This window comes from Papio anubis, chromosome 16 (assembly GCF_008728515.1).
Source record: "Papio anubis isolate 15944 chromosome 16, Panubis1.0, whole genome shotgun sequence".
Taxonomy (NCBI): Eukaryota; Metazoa; Chordata; class Mammalia; order Primates; family Cercopithecidae; genus Papio; species Papio anubis.
This window is the reverse complement of record NC_044991.1, coordinates 65,013,449-65,039,017: the sequence shown is the minus strand read 5'-3', so window position 1 is coordinate 65,039,017 and position 25,569 is coordinate 65,013,449. Positions and strand designations below refer to the sequence as shown.

The 25,569-nt window shown below is 43.6% G+C and overlaps 1 protein-coding gene across 2 annotated transcripts in view; it reads right to left on the bottom strand.

The window, feature by feature from the left end:
* CTNNBL1 (catenin beta like 1) overlaps positions 1 to 25,569 on the bottom strand; it is a 177,551-nt gene that overhangs the window by 13,018 nt on the left and 138,964 nt on the right. For both annotated transcript variants that reach the window (XM_003904763.3, XM_009216143.4), the window contains 2 exons: positions 19,142 to 19,239; positions 16,565 to 16,645 (listed from right to left, as the gene is read on the bottom strand). In XM_003904763.3, the coding sequence (XP_003904812.1) occupies positions 16,565 to 16,645; positions 19,142 to 19,239 (179 nt within the window). The remainder of the gene's footprint in view (positions 1 to 16,564; positions 16,646 to 19,141; positions 19,240 to 25,569) is intronic.

The following is a 25,569-nucleotide window of genomic DNA, read 5'->3' as shown; positions in this document are numbered from 1 at the left end:
ATTACAGGCGTGAGCCACCACACCCGGCAGCCACGCATTTTCAACTCATGATATTTTCAATTTACAGTAGGTTTATCAGGATGCAATGCAATCGTAAGCTGAGGAACATCTGTACGTTTAAATCTCCCTTCCAAATCAAGTTAACCACAGCAGAGAAAGGTCCCCTTTCTCCACAACTCTGAAACCAATGGCACAGGCACCCAACTTGCGAACATAAGCCCTCTGGCCTAGGTGTTTTGTCAGAGGCCATGCTGCATTTCACACGTCCAACACCCCCCAGGCCAAAGCCCTAATTAAGTCACGGGAGTCTCCTTTGTAACCCTAGACCTCTCAGACTTGCTGTCCTCATATCCAGTCCTCCCTAGTAGATTCCTTTAAAAACAAACAAACAAACAAAAAACAGCTTTATTGAGATATAATTCACATACAATTAATCCATTGAAAGTGTACAATCTAACAACTTTTATATATTGAGTTGTGCAATCAATTTTTAACATCTTTACCATCCCCCAACCCCAATCCTCCCACCCCTCATCCTGTGCGCTGTGAACACTTCTGCCAAGATGGCTCAGAGCCCTACTGCTTTCCCTCCTTAGGATTCTGGGGTATGGTTCAATCTCACATCATTTTTAAGCTACATCCATCACAAAGGCCTTCCTGATTTTTATTTAAGGCTAACAACTCTCCTTTCTAAAATTGCTGAGAGCACCTTGACAAACCACTCTGCAACATGACCTCCTCTCCTCCCCATCATCTTCACACTGACTTCAGTCCCCACCAGCTCTCTCTGTCTCCAGCCTTTATTTCGTGGGAGTGGACTGTGAGCTCTGTGAAGGTAGGGCCCTAGCTCAGTACATATCTATGCAGCCAATGAGACAATGAGAGGAAAAAAGACATCTCCGTTTTTTTGTTTTGTTTGTTTGAGACAGGGTCTTACTCTCCTCCAGTCTGGAGTGCAGTGGCATGATGTCAGCTCACTGCAGCCTCGACTTCCTGGACTCCAGTGATCCTCCCACCTTAGCCTCTCAAATAGCTAGGACTACAGGTGCATGCCACCACATTCAGCTAATTAAAACTTCTTTGTGTGTGTAGAGATAGGGTCTCACTATGTTGCCTGGGCTGGTCTTTGGGCTCCTAGGTTCAAGTGATCCTCCTGCCTTGGCCTCCCAAAGTGATGGGATTACAGGTGTGAGCCACTGCATCCAGCCAGACATCCGGTTTAGGCTATGAGCTCTCAGGAGTGAGAACTGGGTGTGGGGACTTGTTCTGCGTGACTAGCACATGGGCCTAAGAAGGCAGGTACTCAATATATGCTTCTGATGGCAACAATCCATTTCATAATTCTGTTGGTAGCTTTATGGCCACCGTTCCTTCTGACAACTCGGGCTCCTGTCACTGACGGAAGCCCTTGGGATCCTGCTTTCCACTCTTCCACATTCGAAGAACTCACCACTGTGGTCATCAATCTCCACCAAGAATCCTTCAGAGACTATTTAGACACAGATAATGCACTTCTTTATTTGCCCGGGGGGCCAGCCAGTAGCAACACAAGGCTACTTTTCATCTTGTTCCTATGAGACCTCTATCTTTGATGTGGAATGAGTGAATCTACTTGGGAGGACTGGATATGAGGACAGCAAGTCTGAGAGGTCTAGGGTTACAGAGGAGACTCCTGTGACTTATTAGGGCTTTAGACTGGGGGGTATTAGACGTGTGAAATGCAGCTTGTGCCCCTGACAAAACCTGAATCCTCTTTGGCCTGCAGACTGCTAGGCCCTGTACTGCCTGGCAAATCACTAACACTAATTCCTAGCTTCATTTAGTAGCAAATTCATTGGTAATCTGGTAATGGCATTATGTTCACGAGGTAGTCATGGAGCACTGGACTGATGTCCAATGAGTTTAAAAATAGAAGGTTCTCTTTAGTTTCTCATTTACTCATAATCATGACTTCCTGCTCCGGAACGCTGAAGTGTTCAGCAGTTACTACCAAATTTTAAAAGGGCAGGAAAGGGATTATTCGTCCCATTGTATGAATTAGAAACCAAAGCACACAGAGGTTAAGTTGCTCATAATTACCAGTTGCTAGAAAACGGATTCCCCAGGGATAGGAATCGTGTGGGATTCATCTTTGATGTGGAAATGAGTAACTTGGCACAGTGTTGAGACCTCTGGCCCTACTAAGTGCCTAATGGCAAGAACACTACTCTAAGCACTGAATTAAGGCAGTAAAATAAGGAAAATGGAGGTAAGGGAAGCCCTGGTTTTAACCACTGAAGAGGTCGGTGGAAGTCACAAACTTTTAGGAAATGGCCAGAAAGTAAGTATAGTGTGCCCACATGTTAAAATAATTGTGATAGGTGCTGATCGGGGTTGGGTGAAATGTAAGGGCGTCCTGGAAGAAGTGACTTTTGGGTAAGGTTTCAGGGTACATGATGGGCAGAGACAACAGCATGGAGTGCCTTAGAGGTACAGTCTTTGCGTTGCGTGAAGGCCCTACAAGAAAAGACTTCTGTTGGCCATACTTTCTGCTCACCCTCCCTCACCCCAGCCCAGCCCAGACAGGCCTGGGTTCCCTTCCTGGTCTTGCCTTGCTCCTCGTGTTGGTACCGCCCACTCCTCAGTCTCTATCATCATATATTGAAAGTCTACAATGTGATGTGCCTCACAAAATGTTCCCTGAGATCCCCAAGCAGATATGATTTTTCAGTCCCCTTCAGTGGGGACTCAGTACAAATCCCCACACCCTGGATTTGTACCTCTGTTGTGGTACCTCCCACGGTCTGCCTTGAACTAGCCATTCAGATCCATGCCTCTTCCTTGTGTGCGTTCCTTGAAAGTAAGAGCTGTACTGTGCTCATCTTTGTACCCTAGGAAGCCCCTTGTGTAGCATTTTTTGCTTAGTAGGCTTTTTTTTTTTTTTTTGAGGAGTTTTGCTCTTATCACCCAGGCTGGAGTGCCGGGTTCAAGCAACTCTCCTGCCTCAGCCTCCCAAGTAGCTGGGATTACAGGTGCCCGCCACCAAACCCAGCTAATTTTTGTACTTTTAGTAGAGACATGGTTTCACCATGTTGGCCAGGCTGGTTTCCCCTTCTGACCTCAGGTGATCTACCCACCTCGGCCTCCCAAAGTGCTGGGATTACAGGCGTGAGGCACTGTGCCCAGCCCTTAGTAGGGTCTTGGAAAGCATTTGCCAAACAGTATTGAAAAACAATGAAGGGAGAAGTTCAAAGCTTTTTAATGAGCTGTGTGTGCTGAGACTTGCATGGCTGGGGCAGAAGTGAAAACATCAGGAAATGGGGAAGGACTGTGCCTTGGAGGGTGAGCTGATAGCAGGCATACAGGCTGGCCAGAGAAGTCAGATATGATGGGCTACAGACTGTCAGCCAGCACTGTGCAGGAAAATGTCATGAATCAGAATATGCAAACAGCCAAATGATGGACACATCGGCTTAGAGCATGGAGAAGCAGGTAGAGTGCATAGCTGGAAGACCAGGGTATCAGCCTACGTGAGAAGGGGAAGGGAAGGGAAGAGGCCCAGGAGGTTACAAACAGGGGAACCTGAAGTGGAACTCATTCATTTACCCACTCAACAGAGATGTCTTGAACAGCTAACTGTGCCAGGTGCTGTGCTGGGACAGCAAAGATAAAACAGTCTACATAATCGAGGTGCTTATAATCTAATGAGGTTAATGAATATGAAATTCTTTTTGAAAAATGTAATAATGACTATTATAAAGGACCTTTCAAACTGTACTGAGTGCTGTGGGAACCCACAAGAAGGCTGGACTAAGTCTGTATGGGGGGTGGGGTCAGGAGTGCTTAAAGAAAATGTAACATCTGAGCTGGATTTTGAAGGAGTTTGACAGGCTGAAAAGGACATTCCAAGCAGAGGAAATAATAGCATGCATAAAGGCACAGAAAAGTCAACTTGGAGAGAACAACAGTGGGACATCAGTATCACTAATGGAAACAGAAAGGGGTAAGAGGAGGTTTTTTTGTTTCTTGGCTTATTAGATCACAGCTTTCGGTAGATCATATTATTTTTGATTGATTGATTACTACATACTAGACATTGCGTGAGGCAGTCTGGATAATAACTACTGCTGTCATTACCCACCTACCAGAGAGGAGCAGCTCGTGTTACTGGGGGCTTACTATGTGTCAGAATAGTGCCAAGGGCTTTCTGTATATTAACTCCTTTACCTCTCAGAAATATTGAGAGGCAGGGGCCAGGTGCTGTGGTTCACATGTGTAATCCTAGCACTTTGGGAGGCTGAGGGGGGTGAATCACTTGAGGCCAGGAGTTTGAGAGCAGCCTGGCCAACATGGCGAAACCCTGTTTCTACTAAAAATTCAAAAATTAACCAGGAGTGGTGGAGCACATCTGTAACCCCAGGTACTCGGGAGGCTGAGGCAGGAGAATCACTTGAACCTGGGAGGCAGAGATTGCAGTGAGCCAAGATCGCACCACTGCACTCGGCCTGGGGGACAGAGCAAAACTCCGTCTCAAATAATAATAATAATAATAATAATAATAATAATAATAATATTGAGAGGCGGGGATTCTTACCCCCATTTTAGATGAGGAAGCTGGCTCAGGCAGAACAAGCTCCTCAAGGCTAGTGGGTGGCAGAACTGGGACTCAAACCCCAGTCCATGCTCTTTTCATGCTACCATGTTTGTGTGGGTATAGATTTCAGAGTTGTCTGGAGAACAAAGGAAGATGTTAAATATTAGTGTGATAAGGAGGCTCACGAATGGAGCTTAGCAAAATTAAGTTTCTCTAATTAGGTCAGCAGTAGCCCTGGTGATTTTTTCCTTTTTCATACTTTTCTCCATCATCTGATCTTCTTTTAACCAGTTAGGTACACACTGCACCTTCTAGTTTCTCTATATTGTCATGTAGAAAGAACAAACTCAACAGAGCAATGCCAAACTCCATTTTCTTCTCTTTCCTCAGAACATCAAGACTCTGACAATGTTCAATTCGACATTCTACTTTTAGCCGTATGGCCACATGATTTGAAAGTGAAATTTTCAAATGTAGATCTGAGATACGACTATAGCTCATCTCCAAGAAACGCATCACCATTGCTGCACTGAACATGCACAGAGATGAAACAGAGATTGGCTTCTGAAGACGAAGTTTCTGCCCTGACAGTTTTAGAAGTGCCATAGAAACCAGCGTGCAGTGAAGTTGACTGTTGTCAGGATAGCCCTTATCTAGCCTGTTACAACTCTGTGGCATGGAATATTTACTGCTGAATGGATTCAGGGAAGCCAAACATAAATGTGTACTCAGTGTTTAAAAGGAAATAAAACAAGCAGAATGATTATGGAAAATAAGAAAGTGAGAAAATGTGGGCAGTTCTCTATCTTCTCAAGTTTTAGTCTGTTTTAAAAAGAAGATGGCGTCACCTTTATTCTCCACCCATCTTACTCCATATAGACAGGGTCAACTTATAAATGGATTAATACACTTCTGACTCCTTTTATGGGTCCCCAAGATGCCACATAAAAAGCTGATCTTGAGATAAGGACTCGAGATGATTCCTTGGCTATCTGTGTGTGAGGAGGTAGAGCTGGCCATCTGAAAGAACTTCGAAGGGTGCCTGAAACTCCAAAATGGCTGTTGTAAACTCCACCCATGATCAGCTGGCTAGGAGTCAGTCTCTGGAGAAGCAATGTAAGAGTTCTAGAAAAAAATTATCACCGCAAGCTTCTCCCTGCCTTATACCTTCCCTCATCAAAGGTCCTGGAGGAACTGAAGCTGTCTGATCTATAATAATACTCTGACGGCTATGCACTAAAGATATACAAGTGCACTTGTTTCTCTAGTGGCAGGGAAAAACTGAATTATGCCCAACCGACCAATGAGACATGTTTTAAAAATGGCAAGGAAAAGAACAGACGGAAGTTAGCTGGCCCATGTGGAGATCATACCTGCCTCCCAACCTCCTTAGTATATGGAGACTGAACTAACAGGTTACAAATATCCCATTCTAAAGAAGGCACCCAGCTTCCCCTTGCCTTCTTTCCCTCTCAAGAGACCTTGTGTGAGTGCAGGAAATATTCAAATTAGATACTGGAACTCCACTTAACTATGATATATATTATAAATTCTACAAATAAGTTCCTCTGCCAAGGTGGAACAGAGTCCTAAGAAAATGGGATCAGATCCCAGCTCGAATACTAATTTACTAGTGTCCTTAGGCGAGTCATTTAACTTTTCTTGGCCTCAGCTTCTTTGCTTGGAAACAGGAAGCCTGCACTAGATCAGGGAAGGCAAACAGAGTTCATCCCAAGTGCCAACTCAACCCACTGCAGTGAGTACAGAATATGATACAAAAATCTGTCGTGAAGCCGAGGCGAAGCTCAGCGGAAGCAGCCCTGAAATCATTAGCAATGCCCACCCTGACCGCAGGAGGGGAGAGTGGCAGTGTGCCTCACCCCTCTTTCCCTGATCCAGTGCTCCTGAAGGTTCCTTTTGGCTTTGATAATCTGGGGCATGTCCAGGACCAAAGCACTTTCAATAGCCAGCTGTAACAGATTTCTACCTGAATATTGGTATGTGGATGGATTTAGGATGTTGGCTGATGGCGTTCCCAGAGAGAGGAGCCGCTATGAGAAATGCCTCAAGCTGGAGACACACATCACCGCTGCAACAGGACATGATGGTCAACACTGACGATTAGCTCATCCTTTCATCAATAAATTCATCTTTGCCGTGACAAAGACACAACCCCTGGATCTGCTGTGACCTTAGGCCATTTTAAGACAACAGGGGCATGCAAATCACATACCCTTCAAATGGGAATGTGATGAGCAGAGATTAAAGGGACGTTCCAGGAATCCAGTAACTTCCTTAAGTGTCGTAAATATTTCTCACTTTACAAAACTTCAGAGTGAAAATCTATATGTACGTTGGACTGTATCTGAACGAGACAGGAGAGTTAAGATTTAAAGGGAGTCTTCCACAAATCAATTCACTCAACTCTCACCTTTGAAGAGCCTGAAGGTGACTGTCTTCTTTGTGAAGCAATGACAACTCAGCATCCATGCAGCATTTTTTGCTGTGCAAAGCAGGGCACCTGCATTAACCTTACCTGCTGTACACGCCCTGTGTTGGGTATGTACAACAAATACCATTTTCAGATTTCACAGATGGAAAACATGAGACAGATGCCAAATGACTACCACTGGGTTTCAGCTGGAGACTTGAGTGGAATGTGATTCCACAGTCCCAGGCCTTTTCTATTAGTCCTTTCACACTGGCAAGAGATGGACAGCAAAAACCGAATCCTAACAATAGGGAAACTTCTCAAGTCCTTACTGAGTGCCAGGCACCGTGCTAAGCACTTTCATGGATTTCTCATTTTTCCTCTCAAGAATTCCAAGAGGTAAAAACTATTACTATTTTTACTTTTCAAATGGGAAATTGAGGCTTAAAGAGATGAATCTCTCCTAAGGTCACAAAGCTCACGGGGAACAGGAAACAGAACAGACACAGGACAGAAACTCATGCAAATTTGGCTCCAAGGCTGTGTTCAATTTACAGTTCGAAAAAGGAAAAAGGCTTTGTTTTATGTACTTTTCATAGTATTAGCGTATAAACAAATAGATGGGATATTTTTCTTTATGCCGTATCTGGTGACTAATGCAAACCAGTAGCATTAAAATGTAAGATCACCTAGCTTCTTGGCCTATAATTTCCTCTTACATTGAAGAAACTTTTAAAAGGAAAACAAAAAAATCTACAGCTACACCAGCAAATTCCACATGCAATCTGAAAGAGCTTAAAAAAAAAAAAAAAAAGAGAGAGAGAGAGATACTCTGATAGGTTTTGTTTTGTTCATTCTGTAAGAGAGGGTTAGAATAAAAACTTAGATGGTAATTCAGTGAATGGCACATTAAGTAGAACAGATTGCAATTCACAGCAGCATAAGCCTGTTTGGGGGCTGCTAAAATAAACAGATTCATCTCCGAAGATACACAAGGAGGTGGTATGTGCAGCACCAAGGTGCCATTTCTGCAGGGTTGTGTGTGTGTGTTTCTCCCTCTTCCAGCCACATACTCACTTTAAATGTTAATCTGTCCTCAGGAGCACTACCAAATCACCATCTTTCCACACACCTCCATCTCTTTCAGCAGTCAAGTCGCAAGCCCTCCAAATAAGCATGTGGATGTCATTTCTAATCTGCCCCTGACAGGCAGTGAGCTGCCCCTTGCTGATAAAAGGAGACAGTCATAAAAGAGGCTGCTATGAAGCCAATACGAACCTCTCTTGCTTTAATAACATGGGACATGACTCAGAGCTGAAACCTGAGGCCTCCACTCGGTCTCTAGTCATGGGTGGGAATTGCCTCACCATTCAGAAAATGCTGGTTGCCTATTTTCTTCCAAAGCACGGGGAGAAACTTGAACCATGGGAGAGGGAGGTAACTAGAGATGGGAGAAGCATCAACACCAGCAAAACAAATCTTCTTCCAAAATCTTCTAAAATAGGGCGGACTATTAGAGAAGAATCCTAGAAACTGCAAGTCTTTTAGCTGGAAAGCTGAGCCTGGAGAATCAGTAAAAGAAAATTCTTTCAAAAATGCACAGCTAACTGATGGCAGCTTTGGTAAGAATCCAAGGCTCTCAGACCACAGCTTTGCCCATAAACAAGTGACTGGCTACACATGTTAGTTCTGTCTTAGCACATAAGCATGTGGCAGACTTTTACAAACAATCTCATTAATCTTCAAAATGACCCTATAATAAAGCTATCATGAAAATGAACACACACACACACAGGGCAAGGCATTTCCCAAGTGAACAGAGATCACGTGTGGCAAAGCTGGGATTTAATCTTGGGCTTGTATGACGCCATACTCATGTTCCTTCCATATTACCATGATGTTGCCATCACAAGTGTGATGCAAATTCTAAATTTACTTAAATTCAGTCAATTTCTAAATTTACATCCCCAATAAAAAAAAACCCAGACTGCTCATTTGAATTTTGACAACTTATACTCCGGTCTTGAGAGAATCAGTACTTCTGTGATAGCAGATACAATAATACAAGGCTGAAAATGACAACCCTACTGGAGAAACGGAGAAAGTAAATAAGATTAGTCCCTATTTGTGAAGACTTAGAGTTAGTTTAGAGGGAGAGACATAAGCATGCAGGCCCAAAATACTTGTAATAATAGCTACCACTTAGGACATACTTCCCTGTGCCAGGAAATATTCCAAGTGATTTACATATACTACATTTACTTAGTCCTCCCCACAATCCTACATGATAGGTACTATTATTCTCATCCTTTTCACTCATGAAGAAACTGAAGCAGAGAGTTTAAGTAACTTGCTTGTAATCACCCAGCTGGTAGGAGTCCGAGCCAGGATTTATGTCTATACAGTCTGGCTCCAGAGTCCCTGATCTTCAGCCTGAGACTGCAGTGCAAGGGTGCACTTGGGGCAAACAGGAGGGGCTCCTGGTGGTCTCAGGGAAGACTTTCTGCAGAAACTGTCAGGGAAACACTAAGCAAAATGCTTAGTACATGACAGACACTCAATACATGTTTATTGACTAATTTGTTTCTCAAAACTCTGAAGGATACAGAGTAATAAATTAGCCAGCTTCATGAAATGGATGTGGAAAAGATGGCAGAGAGAGGTATTCTGGGCAGAGTTCAGAGCAACGGGCCACTGTCTAGAAGGTTTGAGAAAGCACAAGGTCAGGAAGCGCGAGTGGTACAGAATGGCTTTCGCACATCACAAGGGTGAGGGATGTAGCTAGAGCAGCCAGCAGGCACCAAACTGGGCGAGGAGGCACCACGAGGCCAGCGCAGAAGGTTAGACTGCATCCCGAAGGTGATGCAAGGCCACTGTTTATTGTGTTTGGGTGGAGAAGTGCATACATGAATTTTCATTTTAGAAAAATCTTGGGTTGTTGTGTAGAAAATGAACTGGAGGGTCCAAACCTACAGATAGGCAGACTAGTTAGTTAGGCAGGTGCTGCACTAAGGGAAGAAAACAAATGATGGTAGCCTGAATGTAACTATTGGTAGTAAAGAGAAAGAAAAGTGGATAGGCTGCAGAGATATCAGAGGTAAGCTGACCAGACTACGAGAGGTGGGAGGTGGAGACAGAGGAGTAAACAGATGATGCCTAGGTTTTTGACCTGGTCAAACTGGTAAACTGCCCTAATATGGGGAGTAGGGGAAGCGATTATATAGGGTCAGGGCCACAAGCCTGGTTTTAGACTCGCTAAGTCAGAAGAGCCTATGGGTGATGTCCAAGTGGCAGCTGGCTACATGAGTCTGCAGAGATTGAGGAGGCCCTGGCACCTAGCCCCGATCTCAGCAGACCTTGCAACAAGCCTATGGAGCTTGGTAGAGGGAGAGCCTATTAGCACCACTGAATGAGGACAGAGAGGATCAGAAAGGCAAAACAGTGCCCAAGGTCATACTGCAAGGTAAGTGGCAGAGGTGTGAGACAAGAATTCAGGTCCTCTGACTTCTCTTCCAAGAGTAAGAAGGATGATTGTGACTGGCAAGGGGGCAGGCAGGGAGGCAGTAGAGGGTGAATGAGCAAATGGTCGGAACTGGATATTAGGTAAAAGCACCACGTCCTCTGCCTCCAGCCCCCTCGTCACTAGCCTTTACTGGCTGTAAGCTGTCTTTTGGCAAATCTATGGACTGAGAAAGTTTGGGAACCACAGGTTTAAAGAAGAGCCTAGGCTAGGCGCAGTGGCTCAGGTCTAACTCCAGCACTTTGGGAGGCTGAGGCATGAGGTTTCCTTGAGCACAGGAGTTTAAGTAAACACCCTGGGCAACATAGAAAGACTTTATCTCTACAAAAAAATGCAAACATTAGCTGGGCGTGGTGGCATGCGCCTGAGGTCTCAGCTACTCAGGAGGCTGGGGTGGGAGGATTACTTGAGCCCAGGAGTTTGAGGCTGCAGTGAGCTGTGATCACGCCATGCCACTGCACTGCACTCCAGCCTGCGTGACAGAATGAGATCCTGTCTTAAAAAAAAAAAAAAAAAAGGCTGGCAGTGGGAGAGGAGCTGGTAGGAACTCTCAGCAGGATTCTTTTTCAAAGCTTGCCCCAGAATCTTCCAGCAAGTTAGCAGAAAAATCGATGGCAGCCTCACACTTTCACTGTCTACCATCTCACCCAGTGTGTTAGGCGCATGTACCCCACACATTCACTCCTGCACTTCACCCCCTTTCATATAAATCTTTAAATGAGTCTCGAATGCAAAGGACAAAATCTGTTTAAGACATCAAGTCCTGTGGATACTGTTTCATTATAAGGAGTCCATCTTTTTCTTTTCAGGTAAAGCCTGGAATGATTTAACCGTGACAAAATTAGCATGCAATTTGTAAGTCATTACAGTGTAAAGTATGTGGTAAGAACACTTTATTGAACAAATCTGCTGAGTATAATTTTCCCAGGAACTGAAAAAGAGAAAACCTCTCTCCAAGGCTCTCCTCCCTCTTTTAGAAAAACCCTGCTAGTACCTGTATAATTATGTCTTCCTTCTGACGGCCAAAAGCCAGGCACGCTCTGTACATTTAGCCAATGGAAACGGGAAGGAATCCACAAGAAGTCAGGATGCCTTCCCAACAACAAGCGTCTTAGTATTTTCTGGGCTTCAAGTCATTTGGGGAGTCAGGTGAAATCTGCTGAGACAAGAACCCTGGATATTTCCAGATCACAAGAACTGCTGCTCACTAGATGGGTCTTAAGAATTACATGCCCTTGAAAAGTTCAGGCCTAATCTTGTTCACCAGAAACCACTAGGGTATGTCCAGAGACATTATGGCCCTGGAATCTCAGAGACTTTGAATACAACATAAAAGCAGAAGGCCACTGCCCAGGACATGGAAGTCTTTGCTAGTTACAGATTATTGTAATACGTGATTTGAACTAAATGTGTATACAATTATCTCTCAGTCCTGTTGATTCTTCCAAGTATTTTTCGTTATTAAATATTGCTACAGTTATGCCACAGAATCCACAAAACCGTACTTAAATATTTTTAGTGACGGGTCTAATTACAGAGAAAACACAAATCAGGGTTAAAAATTAGTGTTAAGAAATAATGTGGAAAGCCCAGGGTGACTCGCCCTATCTTCCTTAACACTCACAGACAGATACTAATTTCACCTACTGAGCAGTGGTCTTTCATTTACTGAATGTCAGGCACAATGTCCTGAGAAAATGATGAACAAGAGAGATTACAGTCCCAGAGATAGACAGTAAACAAATAAATGAAATAATTACAGGTTCTGAAGCAGCTAGGGGGAGAGGGCTCGCTTACATATGGTAATCACTGAAAGCCTCTCTGAGGAGGCGACATTTTACTGAGACCTGATAGCAGAAGGAATAGCAAGGAGAGGAGGCTCAGGGCAGAAGGGAGTGGGAAATGTAAAGAAGAAAAGAAAGGCTGTGTGGCAGGAGGGGCCTAGTGGCAGGAGAAGGGGTTGGAGAAGCAGGGAAGAGTCAAGTCATGCAAAACCTTCTGTAGCAGGGAATCAGGACAATGGGTGTGTGCATGTGTGTGGGGACGAGGCAGTGGGGACGCAAACAGTCCCTGTAGAGAAAAGAAAGCTAAAGGTTTTCTGACCACCTTCTGTGTGCCAGGCCCTGTGCAAGCAGCTTTTGTGCATAATACATTCACTGACATCATATCCCTACATACATAACTTCTCAAAGTACACAAATTGGGACATACACCTTAAACACAAACCAAACACCACCAAGGAAGAAAATAAGGACAGGGCAGTTCAATTGTTTGCCCAGTCGGAGAACCAGGAAAAAGCCTGGCTATAAAGCCCATGCTTTTCCTCTCACACCCTCCACTCGTGGAAGGTACCCCTCCTCTCCGCCTTCACTTGGCTTCCCACTGCTGCTCCTTTGCTGTTTCACTCCAGACTGGAAATGCCCTAGACATCCCTACCTTTTTAGGTTCAGCACGAATGCTCAGCCACAAAACTAGCCCCCCTAGAGTTTAGGGTGACTCCAGCCTTAGAGGACCTCTCCCCACTCCCTGGACCCTCCAGTCCTCGGCCGTAACACCGCCCCTAGGCCCATTCTTTTCTTGGCATTTTTACTTCTCACCCCCAGCCAGTGCCTGCCTTTGCAGGCACCTCATCAACATTTGCCAAATGACTAGATTCTCTCTAGTGACCTGGTTAACTGCAAACCATGGGCACTTGCACTGCACCCAGAGAAGTCTGAAGTTCACAGGGAAGGTGATGGCTGAGACAATAAAAATACCAATACTTGAGCCTGTTATCTTAGGTTTTTTGGTTGCAGACTTGGTGAGGTATGTGAGAGATTATTCATTACTGATCTGATAGTCAATGTCATCAAAATGCCCGAAAAATAAGCATTCAATTCAAGTCAACAAATATTTGCTGAGCTCCCAATTGGTGTAGGACATTCAAATTTAATGGGGGTGAGGAGACAAACTGTCTGCGACTTCAGAGAGCACACCGCATGAGGCAGAGGTGAAAAGGAGGTCGTGTTGTTCTAAGTCACTTTACACCTGTGAGGCGGCTTCATCTGCTAGGATGGCGCCTGAGTGCTGGCAGCAAACGCTGCTCACAAACTCATCCCTCACCCCTACCCGCCCTGGCTCTCTGCATAACACTGAGGCTGCTGAGCACTAATGGCCTTGGAATGTTTGCCAGTGCCCAGCAAAACGGCCTTGGCATCAAGGAGACAGATGTTTGTCAGGGAACGGCAGGGCCCCGGTGCCCGTGGCACACAGCAGCTCTGTGAATGCTGGGAGAGTGGCTGCAGCGATTACTCTCCGTCAGTGCTAATCAATTTCACACCCTCTTCAATGCTGATAATAGATAATCTTTTGGGAAGCAGGCCAAGTTTCCTAACAGCTACGAGCAAGCTGCTCCCTGACACCCAGCCACTTATCCGGTCTCCCTCAAAAAAAGTCTAAGCTGCACCTCAAACAAAGCATCTGACGGTGCCAACACTGTTCTGCTAGACGACTCCTTCTGGCAAGGGGGATGCTCTCAGGAAAACGACTGTCTGCCTTACTAAAAAGTTACACAAGAATTCCAAAGGAAGCTAGGAAATTCTAGCAGTAGCAGCGGCGGCGGCAGCTTCTACTTACTGAGCGAAGTACTTTCTATACTTTATGCTTAGTCTTCATAATAACCTTTAACGGGAGGTGTTTTGTTTTTATTTTTTGAGACAGGGTCTCGCCCTGTCACCCAGACTGGAGTGCAGTGGCACAATCTCGGCTTGCTTCAACCCTCACCTCTAAGGCTCAAGTGACCTCTCGGGCCTCAGGCTCCCCAGTAGCTGGGATTACAGGTGTGTACCATCATGCCCAGCTAATTTTTGTATCTTTAGAAGAGATGGGGTTTTGCTCTGTCGACCAGGCTGGTCTCAAATTTCTGGCCTCAAGTGATCTGTCCGCCTTGGCCTTCCAAAGTTTTAGGCCTACCCTAAAAAGGTAGGCTGTCTGGCCTCCCAAAGTTCAGGTGTGAACCACCGCATCTGGCCCAAAGGGAGGTGTTTTTATTCTAATTTTACAGATGAGAAAACAAAGCTTAGGAAGGTCACCTCGATTGTCCAAGACCTCAGAGCTAGAAGTGGCAAGATTACCTTTTCTACTAGACTGCACCTCTATCTAGAAGACCAGTCAGTCACTGACCAACCTATCACTGTGCTTTTAATCCATTCCATTGTCCAAAAATGGCAGAGTTACCAAAGGGTGTTTAACTTAACCTGAGGGAATGAGGGAAAACAGGAAGCTCGAGGGGTTGGATCACCTTGCCCAGTATCAGGTTATAGCCCAGAAACTGAGGCTACATGAGGCAGAGTGACAAGCCATAGCTGGCAGTGATTTAAAGGTGGTGATTGCTCTTAAATCCTAGGTCCCCTGACTCCCAGGTCTTCCTTTTGCCACCCCTCAAAACCTCCCTAGCAGACAACATCAGGGATTCCGTCAGGGCTGGAGTTCTAACTGTCTAATGACTGTTTCTTTACAAAAGTCCAGGGAATTTCAAGTTGTTTCTAATTATCATTCAGATAAAGAGAAGGGGTACATTACTCCCACAATTTAACAACCACTGAGTGTCCTTCATGTCCAAGTTACTGTATAGGGAAGAAAAGCTAGAAATGGAAAGTTTAATTGAAGAACAAAGGGGTTGGGGTGAATTGGAATGAAAGAATTGTGGTGGAACATGCTAGTATCTAAAGTCCAGCCTCAGAATTTAGAGTCTTTGCCTTTTATCTTGCAGTAGTATCACTGTATAAAAGGAGAAAGCCCCAGTTAATCAATTCAATCAATCCACAAACTTCTGAGGACTTACTAAGTTTAGTGATCATAGAGAAATCACAAGAATGAAAAGTACAGCTACCCATCTGCTGGGGTTCATGAATGAAGGTACATTTTATGAAAGGGGAGAGGTGGATAAGAAGCGGCAAAGACAAACAGGACACAGGTAACAAGGCCACTGTCTCCCCACATCTCCCCAGCCCTAGTCTCTCACTCTGGCCTGAGGCATGCCCTGAAGGAAAATGCTGGTGTAATTCCCAATGCACACGAAAGCCTTAGCTGAATGGTCCCAACACAGGGGAGGGGAGGGCTATACTAAAATTAGTCCTTCCACCAGTGAAGTTCAAAAGCCTCAAGTGTATCTTTAAGACAAGACTGAAAAGAAGGATGGAGTGATGCAGCAAAACAAGATCACAAGGAAAATGAGGTCTCCTGTAGACTTGGAAAAAAGTAAGCCAGGCGTCATTTTACAATGTGACTGAAGACTTGAGAAGTATCTTGTAGGGGAGCCAATACAAATCGGACATTAAACAGTGACAGGAAAACTTACCCTGATTAAGGAACACAGATGGAAAGCTACAGTGGCCAGAGATGGCAGAGAACAAAATGGAAGGAAGTAAAAAACACAGAGGGTGGGGTAACACCATAGTAAGCAGAGTCCCTCAAGAAAAAACGTCCAGCAGGTGTCCCTTCTCTCAGCAGCCATCAACATGAGAAAACAAGAGTTAGCCCTTCAGAACCTGTGGTTTGGCTTGGCTGCAATGCATCTGAGCTTCCGTTCTCTAGGTCTCCAGTTTTCCATCTGTAAATGGGGTAACTGGGTTCCAGGACCATTCAGTTTCCTTCCAGCTCCTCTACCCTGTGATCACCCTTCCTCAGCATGTCTCCCTCAGGATTTCAGAAGCCAGCAAGTGTGAGTACTAAGACATGCTCTGCCAACATGGTACCAGGTCAGAGCCCTGTACTTTGGCCAGATTTTCGAAGAGAAGCTCTTGTCAAGGGTGCCTGTGCTGTCCACCCAGACTCCCAGGTCAGACCTGGATGTATACTACACATTCTTCTTCCTGAAAGGCTGTCACTGTTGTCAGAAGGGCAGTCATGACCACTTGGCAGACCATCATCTGCTCTACTTTTACAACATGTTAGATGGCACTGCTGCCCTTACCTATCCTGTGGGGAGATACGAGGAACAAAAGGGAACCAAATGGAGGGCAAGTCAATAGCTGGTAAAAAGAAAGACAGGGATACATACGTGTTTTTCCCCTTCAATCTTCTTGTCCGCCACCTGCATTGCACCCAGATATTTAAAATGCAACTCCATTAGTCTGTCAACCTGAAAGAGAGAGATTTTACAGGCCTGAGTGAGAAGGAAAGACAACGCACAGCAAGAGAACAGTAGCGCTCTTATTCATCTCACTGTCGCTCCTTACAAAGGGAGGCCTGCTCCGGCACTCCTTACAGCGGATGAGAGAAGCTTTGCTTAGGGACACATCAGGAATGGATCAAAGGGCTGGGGCAGAACAAAGCAAACACTTAGGATGAATGCAGTTTGAACCAGGCCATTCCCGAAAGGAGGCTATGCATTCTCAGCCCTTCTAGAACTCCCAGGAATGCACGTTGTTAAAAACAAATAAATAAATAAAAATTCAAGTCCCTTCTTGCCAAGAGAAGGAGCTTGAAGTTACACACTTGATATTCACTTACAACTTTGCAGAAATTTCTTTTTTCAAACTGAAACCTTTCATGTTCAGATTCTGCCCCAGAGCTGATCTTTTTAAAAAAATGCCTGAGTCAAATCTTTTTAGTTGCTTTTGAGTCAGAAGACAGAGCAAGAAAACCTCCTTCAGCAACTTTAAAAAAGGCCCTGACTTTTGCTTGGCAGTAACTTAAAAATCAGTTTTAAGTTGAGCAAAGTCATGCTTCAAACATGGCTTGAGGAACACTCAGTGGGTTTGAAAAAGTTTTGTTTTTTTCCCCAATACTCCAAAATGACTGAAGAAACACTGTGAAGCCAGCCCAGACTCCTGACTTCTCTTTTTATCAGGTTGGCACCATCATAGCCCTTGGCAACTCTGGCATTCATTTACCCAGGAGCTGATACTGGTTGGTTAATAGGAGATGTTCCGTCAACATGCCATCAGATAGTCTGAGAAGACTGTGGTCACACCTTCTTTAGCCAACACTGATGACCCTAAGACCTTAATGTTTCAGCTTATAAAGTATTTTCATGACCATTATTTCCTTAAACTTTGAAAAACACCTGACAAGGTGTGCAGGGAAGATAGGTAGCAAACCCCATTTTAAAGATGAGGAAACTGAAGCACAGATGTTAAATGATGTCACCAGGGTGACGTGACTACTAAGATACTCCGTGTCCTAACTTGAAGGCCTCTTCATCATGCTATACTCCTGGTGAGGGTAGAAAAAATGGTCAGAGGTAGCTCAAAGAGACAGTCTTAAACCTTTCTTGGGTAAGTTACATAATGTCTCTAAGCTTCAACTGCCTTGCCTGTCAATGCAAATAATAACTATACAAGGATAAATAAACCACAGTGTTGTGAGAATATATGCAACGATGAAAGTCATCTGTTCTATTATCCAATCCACAGTAGTCACTCAATAAATGGTAGCTCTTATTACTGTTAAAAATCCCATCGTCTGGCATACTAGATAAAGATATAAAATATCCATCTAAACTCATGTCACTGGGTTCCCAGCTTCCATAGCCCAATCCATCTAATCTCATGTAATTGCAGTCCCAGCTTCCATAGCCTGATCCATCTAATCTCATGTAACTGTGTTCCCAGCTTCCACAGCCCGATCCATCTAATCTCATGTAACTGTGTTCCCAGCTTCCACAGCCCGATCCATCTAATCTCATGTAACTGTGTTCCTAGCTTCCACAGCCCGATCCATCTAATCTCATGTAACTGTGCTCCCAGCTTCCACAGCCCGATCCATTTAATCTCATGTAACTGTGTTCCCAGCTTCTACAGCCCTATCCACCTCATGTAACTGTGTTCCCCAGCCCATAGCCCCATCCATCTAATCTCATGTAACTGTGTTCCCAGCTTCCACAGCCCGATCCATCTAATCTCATGTAACTGTGCTCCCAGCTTCCACAGCCCGATCCATTTAATCTCATGTAACTGTGTTCCCAGCCTATAGCCCGATCCATTTAATCTCATGTAACTGTGTTCCCAGCTTCCATAGCCCGATCCATTTAATCTCATGTAACTGTGTTCCCAGCTTCCATAGCCCATTCCATCTAATCTCATGTAATTGCGGTCCCAGCTTCCATAGCCCATTTAAGGCAGGCTGTACCATTTCCTTATCATTATCTTCATTTTATTACCACCACCTTAGTAAGACCTTATCTAATTCACCTCCCATTGACCCTCCAAGATGAGTATTGATGTCTCCATGTTGAAGCTGGGGAAACTGAGGTTCAGAGCGGTACACATCTCAAAAGTGGCGAAAACAGGCTCAAATCTCAAGTCTGTATCCAAAGCCAATGCTCTTAATCACTTTGCTATGCTGTGCAACACCCCTCAACAAAAATCCTAGTCTAATTCATGCTCTTTGGATCTAAAAATCCCCCTCAAGCACTACTAGTGGTATCATCCTCAGGTGTTACGACTCCCAGGAGAATGCATTTGGAGATGAAAAGCAGAATGACCAGAAAAGCCTTTGACATGCAAAACAACAGGGCCCAGATGCTAGAAAAGAGAATTCTAGGGTAGGACCACTACCTAGTGGTCAGATCACATCAGGTAAAGAGCCTTTCTATCAGTCCTGGTCCCATCTTTACAGTCCAACAGTCACCCACCTTCTCGCTGTCATTTTCAGTGAATTTATTCAGAAGCCGGGTTCGCTGCTGCCCTCTCAGGTTCCGCAGAAGGGAAGCCAGGATCGAACAGACATGCTCTGGGTTGGGAAAGAGAAAAGAGAACATGCTGAGATCAGAGCAGTAATTATTACCTCTCTTCAACCTCGTCTGGTTCTATCGAGGGGGGGATAAGTAGGCCTCTCTGACTGCTGCTATTGATTAATAAGACAAGAACCTAAATTGTGTCACTAAAAAACCGAACCGATCTTCACACCGCACAAAAAATATATTCAAAAGGGATGATATCCTCAAGGACAACTTGAGCAAGTGAATCAAAACTAAGTTAGAATTCCTTTTCCGTCTGGAATTAATTGATTTTTATTGTCCACAACAGAATCTCAAACTAATCCTGCCTTTACAGAAATAACCTGTGAATAGAATATGAACACCAGCCATGACATGAACAAATAATGGATGAGACATGTTCTATCGAATTCTCAAATTACCTTATAGCTTTCCCAAGTAAACAGCCTGGAATTAAATATGAAATATGACAGGGACCCAGTGCTATCACTTGCATTCTGGGGCAGCTAACACCCCTGCTTCGAGTTTAAAGGTGGCTGGACTGTAAGCACTTCAAACCAGTTAACAGGGCTTTCTGAGTTCAACAACCTAGCGGCTTCTATTATGAAATACTATTATTCTACTCTGGGAAGAAGAGGGTAATTGAAGGGTATATTACAGGCTTCAGGTGTAAAGAGATTCTTTTCTTTAAAAAGAACTTTCAAAAAATCAAGAATAATGACCTTGAAAAGGAGGTGACAAAAGTCTACTCGTGGAGAAATGGCAGAACAAAGTTTATTTTGAAATAAAATGCTCACAGTGTGAACAACAGTTTATTTGAAAACTGAGGAGCATCTTCCTATGCCAAAGTTACCTTGGGTTCCCAAGAATGTCACCTGACTATGGAGGTCACAAGGAAGCATTCTTACTTCTCGGATTATAGCACGGATATCATTTTGTGCCAGTGTGTTTTTCTTCACTTAATAAGCATCCCCCACCCCCTCGCTTCCCTAATTTCTTAATGTTGGAGTTATAGAGTCCTTAAGATTTCTATTTTCTATTTATATACACATCCCTGGTGATCTCATCTTGTCCTATGGCTTTGAAAACCATTTATATGCTGACGACTCACAAATTTGAACCTATAGGTCAGTCCTGTCCTCTGAATGCTGACTGATGTATTCAACTGTCTACCTGCCCTCTCCACTTGGCTGCCTAACATCCTATCAACCTTTTTTCCTTAACTTTTATTTTGAGACAGGGTCTCATACTGTCACCCAGGCAGCGGCACAATCAGGGCTCACCGCAGCCTCGACCTCTGAGGCTCAATCAATCCTCCTGCCTCAGTCTCCTGAGTAGCTGGGACTACAGGCACACAACACCATGCCTGGCTAATTTTGTAATTTCTGCAGAGATGGGGTTTAGCCATGTTACCCAGGCTGGGGCTGAACTCCTGGCCTCAAGCAATCCACCTGTCTTCACTTTCCAAAGTGCTGGGATTACAGGTGTGAGCCACTGTGCCTGGCTGGTTCTTTTAAACTTAACATGTCCAAAAATAAGCTCTTGATCTTCCTCCTTAAACCTGTTTCCCATAGTTGTTTCCATCTAACTAATGGCAACCAGAATCTCCAGTTTCTCCCGCCAAAACCAGTGAAAATGCCCTTGATTCTCTTCTTTTTCACATGTCCCACGAGAAACCTCATCAGCTTTACCTTCAAATCATATCCAGTATCTCACCTCTTCTGACTACTACCACCACTGCTACTACACTACCCTCGTCCACATCACCATCATTTCTTGCTTGGAATAGTCAATAGCCTACTAGTGAGTCCGTCTGCTTCCACCCTTGTCTGCTTTGGCCTAATCTCCATAGAGCAGCCAGCACGATTCCTTAGGTTAACACCTAAAGTCAGGTCTGTTTAAAACATTCCAGTGACTCCCTAACTCAGACTAAATGTTGCTTCTAACGTCAGGTTGTTCCTGCCTCGGGGCTTCTGCACTTGCTATTTCCTCTGCCTGAAATGTTCCTCGGCAGATTATCTGCATGGCTTACTCTTTAAATCTGGTTTTACTCCACTGTCATCCTCTCAGCAAGGCTTCCCTTTGACCACCCTATTGAAAAATGCAATGCCTTACATGGCTATTCTCAAGTCTTACCTGCTTTATTTTTCTCTTCGTCATGTGTTACTTTCTAAAATACTCTATTATTTATTTATTTATTTATTTATTTATTTATTTATTTTGTTCACCATCTCCCTTCAATTAGAACACAAATTCTCTGCAGGCAGATATTTTAAGTCTGCTCTGTTCATTTCCACATCCCTGGTTCTAAAACAATGTCTGGCACATGGTAGGTGTTTTGCGAATACTTGCTGAATGAATGGGAAGAAAGCAGGTTATCAATATAAAAGTTTTCAGTGGTGGAGGTGGGCGTGGGGGCAAACAGGCCACTTTTGAATTCTGGATATGTTTCAAATGCCTTCAAATACCTTTTGCACTTCTATATATAATGCCTACCCCCAATTCAGAGCAATACTACTTTTGCATTGATATATGCTTTCAAACTGTTCAGTTACAAAATGGTCCTTAAAGAGTTTTTGTACGTGGGAGTAGGTAAATGGCTTTTTCTGAGGGTGCCATCAATTTCAATAACATATTTCTAATTGGTAGAATCCATTTTTTTAGGTATTGAAAATACAACATTTTTCTTAAAATATGCTGTGGACAGAGGTACTATATACCTTCTCAAGACCCCAGGCTCCCCCAGTATCTTCCTCTCAACTTTTATGTAAAGCTGGGATTGAGCTGGTGGAACCTCCATCTGCCGTAGTCACTCACTGGGGTGGGGTGAGGGTAGAGAGTAGTGGAGAGGGCCCTGCCTCCACAGGAAGACAAAAAACCCCACGAACCCAAGGTAAGGACGGTGAGCTAACAGAGCTCAGCTCAGAGTGAGAAAGTAGGGTAAGAAAGGAACGTCTGTGAAGACGCACTTCGGGGAAAGTGCTCCGACCTTTGTGTATGCCAAGAAGAGAAGGTTAGGGGCGGGAAGAACGAGGGACAGGATCAACTCTGTAACCTTGTGCCAACCAAGCTGGAAGTAGCTGTGATTTCTTCAGCTGGTGAACAGATACGGGACAGGCCATAACAAATGCAGTGAATTCTAACAAGATCAGTTCTGAAACTTTAGAATTATTTAGTATGACAGCTGGTGACAACATCCTGGTATTATATACATGACAATCTGACAACTACAGAGGAAGAAAAAAAAAAATCAGAGCCAAAGCTCTCATTGATTATTTGAGACAAATTTCTCATTGTATGATGGAAAAACTGAGGCCCAGAGAGAAATGACTTGTCCACACAGCTAATTGGTGGAAGAGGTAGAACTCAAACTTCAGATTACTCACTCCCTCATTCACTGACCAGTTTACCTCTGTGCCTAGCAAGTGCTGAATGTTCAGGGCCAAAAACAAACAACACAGCCTCCCTAACCTGAAGGAGCTCCTCATTTGGTGAAAAAACCGAAACAATTACAGCACTGTTACAAGTTCCATTACCGAGGGAGGCAAACAGGACGTGGGCAACATAGAGGAGGCACAACTGACTTCCAAGGATTCCCACTGGACATAACCAACAACTGAAAATCTTAAAAAACAAAGAAGAGCCATAGCCAACAAGACAGAGAAAAGGAGAGAACATTCCAGGCAGAAGGAACAATACATGCAAAGATCAGTTTGAATCAGTTTGAATGGAGTGCCATGTCCATGTGGCAGAGGGGAGGCCAGTGAGGAAGGCAAAGGTTGACCATGGAGAACAGGGGCAAGGGCCTACCAGTGAATTTTAAGCTGGGAGAGAGAGCATTGGATCTGAGTTTACACCAATCTCCTCAGCAGCCACAGTCCTTTCAGAGATCAAGATCAAGAAAATGTTTCTCTTTCCTGATACATTTTTTGTATTTCCTTATCAACGTTCCTTCTTTGCCTGGGCTATTAGGAAGCTCAAAGATGAATTTATACTCAACCACAGAAAGCAATTTCTTTTATTCTTTTGTTGTTACTGATTCCCTTCACCCCCTACCAATGGAGTTTAAAATAAAAGCAATGGATGTATGAGGTAAAAATCAAACTACATGAAAAGGTACAATGTGTACTTGATATTTATTGAGCATCTATACTATTTCTTTTCTCATATTCCTTCCACAAACTCATTCTTCTCTCCCAAGAAAAACTACAAAGTACCTTGTGAACATTTTCAGGGGGAGAATTCTGCATTTCATATATAAAAATATTCCCTAATATATCTTTCCATATTGGCACACACACTTCATTTTTAAAAATGGCTATCTAGAATTCCACTGAGCTTCTTTATCACAATTTTAACTAGCGCCCATTCCCGGGTATTTTAGGTAGTTTCCAGTTTTGTGTTATTTTATTCTTGCTGTTAGAAGCAATGCTGCAGTGAGTATACAAGTCCACATATTTTGGCTTACTTTTGCACAAATATTCTGAAAGTCCATTCCTAGTAGTGGAATTAGGGCATCAAAAGAAATTTACATACGAAATGTTGAAAGACACTGACAAACTGTCTTCCAAAACGGTTATATCAATGACATACCCACTATTAGTATATATATGAGCATCTGTCTTCCCATATCCTCACTCAGATTGCACATTATCCAACTTAGTAATTGTGACAACCCACAAGGTGAAAAATGAGATCTTCTTTTGATTAGCATGTGTTTGTTCTTGTTACGAATGAGGTGAAACATCTTTTCCTATGCGTATTATGGTTCTCCAGAGAAACAGAATAGGATATATAAAAATATACAGAAAAAGATTTATTATGAGGGATGGGCTTGTGCAATTATGGAGGCTGAGAAGGCCCGTGATCTGTCATCTGCAGGCTGAAGGCCCAGGAAAGCCAATGGAGTAGTACCAACCCAAGCCCAAAGGAATAATGTCTTGCCAGTGATTTGGGTATCCCACAGCCCAGTCAACTGAACATAAAATTCACCATCACACTATGTTTATTGGCCACTTGTATTGCTTTTTCTTGAACTGCCTGGCCTTATCCTTTGTTCAATTTTGACTTCTATGAACTCTTCATAAATTAAGGATATTACCCTTTTCCATATATGTTGCAAATAGGTTCCCTAATGTAACATTTGTGTTTTGACAAATTCTTATTCAAAGCTAAGATTTAGTGCCACCATATTGTTTTGCTGAAAGCTCCTTCAAATTCCTATTTGAACATAAGTAGGGTATAATAATAACTGTCATCATTTTTATTGTTTATCTATGCCAGTAGGCTTGAGTCTGTACACAATTTTTTCACTGAATCCTTACAACTAAGCTGTGGAAAAGGTACCATCCACATCTCCATTTTATAAATGTGGAACCCAAGGCTCAGCGAGATTAACTGACTTAAGGTCATGTGCTTGAGTAGGTGGCTGGATCTTAGATCTGAATCTAAGTTGCCTGATTCCAAACTGTAAGCTTTTCCTACCATGTTATGTTTCCCACATATAAAAGGCAATCATCAATGCTATTAAAGAAGGAAGGTAAATGAGACCATGCAAAGCCTGAAAATATGCCTCATATTTGGGCTCACTGTGCCCAAAAGACAGGCACTATATAAATGTGGATTTAAAAAATTAACAGTTTTAACAAGAATAAAATGAAGTAAAAGGCCATATGGAGTAAGACATGAATAACAACCGTCTTTCTCTATTTTACAGAATTAGTCTTTGCAGAAGCAATTTCCACCACAGTCTAAATAAAGAAGAGACTTTGGGTTTCAGGCAGTTCCACAAAAATACTGAACCAGAACTTCTCAATAATTTTCTCTTTTAATCTTGCTGATTAAGATGGATGAGAAAGAGTTGCAAGAGAATGTTCTTTATATACCTCAACAAGATGGGGGAGGGAGGGCTGGGTGCTGGTGGTGCAGAGAGGGTATCAGGAGCTGTAATTTTCAAAGAGAAAAATGTAATAAACAGAATAACCATCTTCTTTGGCAGCAGATGACACTTGCATGCATTTCCACGGCTCACCCCTGTCTGGAGCAAGATATACCATGATCAATTGCAATGGTATATTAAGAATAAATGACATTTACCTATTTGTTTGGTATTTAAGGCCAATTGATGCCTATGGCCTTCCACCTCTCTATCTGGATGCTGAGGCATGCCACAGGCTACCGGTGCCTATGACAGGGAAACACTTCAGCCATCCCAAGTTTACACATATATACACACACCAAGTTTCATTAGCTACTAATAAATATAGCTTCCCCAAGAACAGATTTCAGCCCAAGGTGGTGTCAATTTTTCATGCACCAAGGAGATGCGGAGAGCTGCTGGCACA